This window comes from Theobroma umbraticum, unplaced genomic scaffold (assembly GCF_002168275.2).
Source record: "Theobroma umbraticum cultivar Fairchild unplaced genomic scaffold, ASM216827v3 scaffold_51.0, whole genome shotgun sequence".
NCBI classification, from domain to species: Eukaryota; Viridiplantae; Streptophyta; class Magnoliopsida; order Malvales; family Malvaceae; genus Theobroma; species Theobroma umbraticum.
Genome location: NW_018397260.1, coordinates 6,172,181 through 6,179,838, shown reverse-complemented (window position 1 = coordinate 6,179,838; position 7,658 = coordinate 6,172,181). Strand labels below are relative to the sequence as shown.

The following is a 7,658-nucleotide window of genomic DNA, read 5'->3' as shown; positions in this document are numbered from 1 at the left end:
CTTTCCCTCATTCCCCAGTGCCCCACTCAGAAATAACATCTCGCCTAATTTGCAGCCCAATTAAATAGTAATTTGGGCTAAAATTATTCCTAGAAACTTGAGCCAACATATAACATTCATTAAATTGTTTTCTTTCTGAAAGTGTACAGGGAATATGTCCTTAGTTGGGGCATAACCTTGCAAAATTGTTGTAAGTGGTGAACGCAGGTTCCCCCTTTCTTCAATACAAATGAAATTTCAAAAAAAATAAAAATAAAAAATAAAAAGAATGATAGATAAAGAGCAGAACAGAAGCATAAACACCCCAAGTTAGGTTAAAAATACTTTTCTGTTTCAATGCCTTCCCAAACATCTAATTACTCCTCATTGTCAACCGGCATAGGTGCAAATTTTGGCCAATTCTGTGTCCATGTATTGGCCTCTACCATTTTTGGAGTCAAAAGAGATACGAAATGGATAAAGGATACGCCCTCCAGTACTTAAAGCAGATTCAGAGGCGACATTAGACACAGGAATGGCTAATGCATCTCCAACCATTTATCTTCCACCGATACAATATGTCAAAGTTCTTATCATCTGGCTCATGTTTATCATCTTTAAGTACCTTTCCAATTCTGACGTCCCCTCTTTGCATTGTGATTCTGCCCTTCTTTTGTATTTTGGCAAGGCATACGCTACTACATCACCGGCATCATCAGTCTCCTCCTCCTTCATTGTTGCTTGGGAACTAGAACTCGGTTCTTCATTACAACTACCGACAATTGAAGCATGATGCTCAAACAATGCATTTAATATGCATCCCAACACCAAACACAACATGAAAGTAGTTTTTGCCTGTGACACGCAAAGAACCAGAGAAGCGCAAAGTGGACTCATAGAAGGTATGCAAAAAAGTCATGAATCCACGAACAAAATCCCAATCCTCGTCAGTAGACAAACCCCCATTTTTTGCTGCCCTAAGCTCGGCTTTATATTTGACATCTGGTTCCTCTAACCTATCAAAAGCTTTTCGAAACTTCAAAATAGCTTCCAATATCAAGTAACTTGAATTGCACCTAGACAAACGAGGCTTTTACTCGTATTTTTCTTGCTACACACAATTTTAAAGCTTTGCAACTTTGCAGGGGATCACCTCCCATACCTCACAACAGACCTGATTCGAAAGATTGAATCATCACCTTTAGGCTAAACATGTTTCCTCTAACCTATCAAAATCTTTCAGACCCTCTTTCACAGTAAGACTAAACATGTTTGCACAACACCTCATGTAAATGTTCACTCTTTCAAACACTACCCTTCCAATTCTCAAGTCTTTTTTTCTCACATTTGGGCAACCAAGGTCATTAGATCTTGCTTATCTACTGTGATAGTGAGAACTTTATCTTCTTCCCATTCAAGCAATGCATTTTCCAATCAACTGGAATGATTAAGAATTGGACTGAAATTCGAGATCCTATGGTATCCATTCTTGATCAATGAAATGACTGAGATTTTGCCTAGAATTTCAAATATCAGTACTGAGGCAAACTCTTAGCTTTGATCTTTTCAAGTACATGAAAAACTTTCTTTCTCACTCAAAAAAATGTCATAGCAATTCTTAGCAATAGTGAACCACGAAGGAACTTGGAATCGAGGTTGCATAATGCTACAAAAGTCATGAAATCCCTCATGCTGTACCACCCTAAAAGGGAACTCATCCAGAATGATCATCCTAGCACAATATTTTCTACAAGCTTCTTGGTCAAATTTCCAAGTAACAAGTGATGAACCGCTAATATTTTCTCCCTCGTCCCAGATGATATAGCTCTAAAACTTAGGGTCTTTGGATTATTGTTAATGTTGTTCAAAGTTAGGGAACTTGTACCAGGACACTTCAATTACTTTACCACAATAACCGCAAGAGGCTTTTTGGTCAGCAATGTCCATACAAGGCAACTTGGTAAGATGGCCCCATACCATGGTAGTTACACATCCCAATTTGCCTTTAGGTGGGTTTGAAGCATCTGATGGGAGACGGGTAGTGGCATCAGCTGGGTCATTAGCTGTGGTTGCTGGTGCAGCCTGGGCCGTGAGTCTGGAGGTTGCTGCAACTGGTGGGATCCCGGTTGAAGGGTTCCGAACACTGGAGAGCATGGGTGGTGACTGATCACAAGCACTTCGACCTTGGCCCATGTTATAGTCAGCGGGAGTGCTCGATGCTGTTGAATCCATCCAGCTATCTAAACAAGGACCAAACAGAACATGTTAAATGACAAGTTGAATATGAGAAGCTATTGAAATTACAAAAAGAAATATAGTTAACCAATCCAGAAATTAAAGCTTTTCAATCTAGTATTTTGAGCAAGCTTTGGCAACAATTCTTAGAAGCTACTACTTTATGAGTTAAAAAAGCTTTAGAAGCTAGTATTACTGTCCCCATGAACCGAAAGACCAAGAAGAAAATTTCCAAAAGTTTCATGTGCATGTGCCGGTTATCAACTTAGCATTACAGCGTGTAATCATGCACTGTACAGTAAACCATGTGCCACAACTACCGCTTGGACCACCTCACTATGATTATTCCTAGAAAATTTGTCTGGTTACTTTCAGGATCACAGTTTTTTTTTATTTTAAAAAATATAAAGTATTTAAATTTTTTATTTAATAGAAAGGATATATAATTCCCTCATTTACTTAAAAAACTTTTGAAAAAATTATTACTTACAGTTTTATGAATTATTCAATTTAATTAATTAAATTTTTATTTTCATTATATTTTTTAGCTGATGTTTAATAATTTTTTCGGAATTGAACTTATGTTTAATAATTAATTAAACAATTTTACTAATCAAAATAGACACATAATAGTAAAAAAGTAACTAAATAAAATAATTGAATGTGAAAATTTATATACGGCCTGCCCAACTCTCTCCTCTTTAAAAATTATGGTTGTTCCCGGCAAGCATGCTTCAACCAAACTCAAGGTTGGGTCCGAGTTGATCCGGCCCGCTTTCTCCCCTTCCCGCTTTAGGGCGAGAGGTCCCAAGTTCGATTCTCCGGGCGCTCCATTCTTCCTTCATTGGAGGTTTGGAATAAATTTTTTATTGCCCCAATTGGTTTTCTCTTGCCCGGAACGTTCTAATCTCTAGCCCATCGTCTGCTTCAATGTCAAATGGTTAAACCCAAAACCCTCAACTGTAACTTGTCGCAAAAGAAGCAACTTTTAACTTGGAAATTCTCTGTCTTGACGTCTACACCAAAGTGAAAACCTTCAACAACCATCTGGACCAGGTAAAAATGGAAATTCCTTGATTTCATTTAGAGCATGTTTGGTTGGAGCAAGCAATTTGGTGTCTTAGGGAATCCGATAAAATTATTTGGTTTTAATCCAACTGTTCATTGGATTCCAATTTAGATATATTGGAAAGATTTGCCCTTTAGAAAGTGAGCAGAGAAAACCCTTTGGACATGTGTTTGCAACAAGTTTTTTTCAACACACGTTAAGTTTAAGAACGATGATTTCGTATATTTGTTTGGTTCTAGACACAAATTGGGTTTTGCAGTTTACTGGCTTGCATTGCTGAAACCAGCTACCTCTTCTTGCAGGCACTCTTGAGCTGGAAAAATTTCCATCACCAATATAAATATATAAAGAGAGAAATAGGATGGTCTTTGGGCAAGTGGTGATTGGTCCACCTGGATCAGGGAAGACTACTTACTGCAATGGCATGTCTCAGTTCCTCAAACTTATTGGAAGGTTGTTTCTATTTCTCGCTTTTAGTTTCTTCATTTGAGCATGCACTCTTGTTAGATAGATTGTTATATGTGCCAGAAGTTGACTATTCCCATGCCATTGTTCATGCAGAAAGGTTGCTGTAATCAATTTGGATCCAGCCAATGATATGTTACCGTATCCTTCAAATTGGGAGTTATTTATAATGTTGTTTTCTTTGTCCTACAAGTTTTGTTGACCTGAAATGCCCTTGACATGAATATAGTTATGACTGTGCTATCAATATTGAGGATCTCATAAAACTAAGTGATGTGATGGCGGAGCATTCTCTGGGGCCTAATGGAGGTGCACCCTTTTTTTTTCTTGTTTACCGCTTTATTTTGGTCTACTACTGTATCAAAAGGATTCAGAAATTCCCATCAGATAAATCATAAAATGAGTAAATCAAGGCAGGTGGCATTTCTAGAAGGGGTTGATGTTTTAATTTATTTGTCCTGCCTTTTATAGATTCTCTGTTGATCAGTCAGAGGAATTTCTGCGGATCAGAATTGTAAATGCTGGTTCTGTTGATATTTCCCTAAAGATCTCAATGACTGTGCTGTATTTGATGGTTTGTTGTGGGATACAGAATTAATTGGAAGTGCATGGATTGTGTTTTTACTCATTATGATGTTCAGATTTGATGGTCCGATGGTATCTAATGTATTTTTTTGCGTACAACCAGGTCTTGTCTATTGTATGGATTTTTTAGAGAAGAATATTGACTGGTTGCAGTCTAAACTGGAACCTCTTTTGAAAGGTTGGTATCTTCTGCCTCTTCTTCTTCTTAATAGTTTGGACCATTATCTTGATTTTGTTTGATAAATAGCATAGCATGCATCTAGTTATAAAGACCATACATCTTTCTTAAAGAATGGCTTATGGTGTTGATGCATGCAGAACAATTTGAGCTTGTCTTTGATAAAGAGCCCCAAGCATGACTGAACAGTCAAGTTTGTGCATTTCTGTGTTTGCAGGTTTTATTTCTCTAGGAAACCAACAATAGGAACATGTAGAAGGCATTAACCACTAATGACATATTAATGCTTTAATGATTAGAGTTTCTATATTGGACTAACATGTGCATTTTTATCCTTGTGTAACAAGATAATTGACATCTTGTTTTGGGCAAGAAACTATTTGATATCTAGTGTACTCTGAAGTAGGTATAGTGAAGTTATTGGTTGATATATTTCTCTATTTCGTTACTGCACCTGTTGTTATGCAGGGATTAGTAAGTTTTTGTACTTATTACAGTTATATTTCTCATGATTTTTATAATTTGCAGATCACTATCTTCTGTTCGATTTTCCCGGCCAGGTTGAACTATTTTTTCTTCACTCAAATGCCAAGAATGTTGTCATGAAGCTCATTAAAAAGTTAAATCTTAGGGTATGGTCCTGGCGTTTGTCTTAGTAGCATGTGACCTAAAGGTGACTTCAGCTCATTATTTTGATGTTATGATTGTAATCTGAGTTGAGTTATTTATTTTATGCAGTTGACTGCTGTACATTTAGTTGATGCCCACCTCTGCAGTGACCCTGGGAAGTATGTTAGTGCTTTGCTTCTCTCTTTATCTACCATGTTGCATTTGGAGCTTCCACACATCAATGTCTTGTCTAAAATTGACCTCATTGAGAGCTATGGAAAGCTGGGTGAGTTTGTAGTATCAATTCTGTTCCAAGCCTCAAAGTGGTTGGAGTCACGGCTAATCATCTTGTCTTGATGTGTTGCAGCTTTCAATCTGGATTTCTACACAGATGTGCAAGGTTTATCATATTTGCAGCGCCATCTTGATCAGGATCCCCGCTCTGCTAAGTATAGGTTTGTTATGGCAGACTTGTTAACTTTGTATTTTAAACCAAGCATAAGACATTAAATTTCCTTTGTTGATAAGTTTAAATGTTAAGAGGTTTTTGATTAAAAGTTTAAACTTCTTTGGTTTTGGATGAAGTCCTTCATATGTTGATCTGGACTGGGATTCATAAACTTATCCTCAATTTTACATTTTGATGCTTATATATATAGCATTGAGGAGATGATATTGCATAAAAGTTGGAATTTTCAGAGGCTGACATTGAAATGCAACTATGAGATGAAACCATAATTTCTTTTCATGAAGTCTTGTTTGGTTGACAGTTCATAACCAGGCTAGTTGCTGTTAATGTATTCACCCTAAATCTTAGCTTCCCCTTAATTTTAGAGCTCTTCTTAATCATCTAAATTCTTCTTGCAGAAAACTTACAAAGGAGCTTTGCGACGTAATTGAAGACTTTAGTATTGTCAATTTCACAACCTTAGATATTCAGGCATGCCTGTAACTGCAGCTTTCTTGAGTTAACATCGTTCATATTTTCTGCATTTTATAGCTTTATGTGGATTTTCTGTTAAGCACATTCTCCTTTCAGGATAAGGAGAGCGTTGGGAATCTTGTGAAGCTTATTGACAAGAGCAATGGATACATATTTGCTGGTATAGATGCCAGTGCAGTTGAATTCAGCAAGATTGCAGTACGACAAGTTGATTGGGATTATTACAGATATCCTTTTATCTACATGGATGCCCTTATCCATGTAGCATCAGAAAGTGTAGCTAACATGCGTTGTGAAGTACTTTAGAGCAATTAGGCCATTCTACAGAAATTTTTGGGCCTGATAGATAAATTCTAACTGTGTTTATGGCTTGACTTTGCTTTTTCCTTGATCATTGGTTATCCTACTCTACCATAGTTTTTAATGTTTCAATTTATTGATGGTTTTATAAGTTTCTCTTAACGAATCAGTTCACAGCTGCAGCGGTGCAAGAGAAGTACATAAAGGATGATGAAAATTTTGATGATGATGATTGAGAGTGCTTTTTGGTGGGAGAATGGTGTGTGCCTAAATTGCCTACGGGTCAGCTAGTTGCTTCCTTGTATATGCCTTCCCATTTTTGTTCTTGTCTATATGTGCTTTTTATGCATTCAAGCTTGTTAAGTCCCGAGTTTATATGGCTTTTGATTTTCTTATTGTAGGTCTTGTGGTCTGACAAAATTAAGATAGTGGATCAACAGGATATACAACAATGACAATTCCTCTCTTGTTTCTTTTTTTTCCCCTATTGTTTAAAATCCCATTTTAAATTTTGCATCATACCCTTGTACTTCAATTTTGTATAATAAAAATATATATATTTAAAAAAAAAAGAGGAAAAACTTTACAAGAAGGTGCCCCTTCTAAGAATATTAAAATTAAGAAACTTCAATTAGAGGGAATGGTGGCTTGTGGAGAGCTTGTTTCTCCTGCAATAAACGAATGTTTCCACCATTGTCCTCGTTTGATTTCATTCCCTTTTCCCAGTGTTTGAGAGGTTTAAAGGATCTTCCAAACGAAGCGTTTGGACATAGTCAGACTACACATACGGAGTGATAACAACCAAAGTCAACAAAAGTAAGCACATACGGGTCTTTGTTTGATTTGGACTTTTGCATGTACATTGCCCAGAATATTCTCTCTACTACGTTTCAAAGCAATGGTTTCTACCATGTGTACGATGAATATGATGATAACTACAACGTTTCCCTGAAGAAATTTGGACCTCTTCGTCTTGGAAAAATCCAAAGCCATATATTTAAGGAGGAAGTCATTGTTTTTGGATAGGTATTGGGTTCCATTTCTATTCTTCTCTGGTCTCCCAGCAATTGGAGAAACACCTTGCTTTGGCATTGTGTTAGTAGTCTCACTTTGCCTTGCAATGAAACAGACATGTCACGTGTCGGCAACAATGTGTAGGGTATAACAAATTGGAACCTCCAGTTCATGTTAGGGATAAGCAAAGGTTTTGTCTCTGGGCGTTATCAATTATTTTTCAAATTTATTATGCATTTCCCTAAGTATGATACATAATTTTGTCTAATTGTATGATAATT

General features: G+C 36.7%; 1 protein-coding gene across 5 annotated transcripts; it reads left to right on the top strand.

Annotated features, from left to right (window-relative positions):
- Window positions 1–2,945: 2,945 nt before the first annotated feature.
- Window positions 2,946–6,882, top strand: QQT1 (P-loop containing nucleoside triphosphate hydrolases superfamily protein). 5 transcript variants are annotated; one of them, XR_016351245.1, is made up of 12 exons: window positions 2,946–3,270; window positions 3,586–3,736; window positions 3,845–3,889; window positions 3,978–4,057; window positions 4,437–4,511; window positions 5,040–5,143; window positions 5,250–5,406; window positions 5,488–5,575; window positions 5,988–6,060; window positions 6,160–6,291; window positions 6,540–6,664; window positions 6,765–6,882. XR_016351245.1 is itself a non-coding variant. In XM_089783672.1 (12 exons), exons 2-11 carry the CDS (start codon window positions 3,645–3,647, stop codon window positions 6,597–6,599), a joined length of 906 nt encoding a protein of 301 aa, XP_089639798.1. In that variant the 5' UTR covers window positions 2,946–3,270; window positions 3,586–3,644; the 3' UTR covers window positions 6,600–6,622; window positions 6,765–6,882. The 5 variants fall into 5 exon arrangements, 3 of the variants coding, with proteins under 3 accessions (XP_089639798.1, XP_089639797.1, XP_089639796.1); XM_089783672.1 differs by having other exon boundaries at window positions 6,540–6,622; XM_089783671.1 differs by having other exon boundaries at window positions 6,540–6,645.
- The last annotated feature ends 776 nt before the right edge of the window (window positions 6,883–7,658 follow it).

What these genes read in the sequence shown, in the direction of transcription:
- QQT1 (XM_089783672.1), top strand. Translation starts at nt 3,645, where the DNA reads ATGGTCTTTGGGCAAGTGGTGATTGGTCCACCTGGATCAGGGAAGACT. An exon ending in TTCTCTGGGGCCTAATGGAG is followed by an intron (nt 4,058 to 4,436) that starts GTGCACCCTTTT and finishes GCGTACAACCAG; the next exon opens with GTCTTGTCTATTGTATGGAT. An exon ending in ACTGGAACCTCTTTTGAAAG is followed by an intron (nt 4,512 to 5,039) that starts GTTGGTATCTTC and finishes TATAATTTGCAG; the next exon opens with ATCACTATCTTCTGTTCGAT.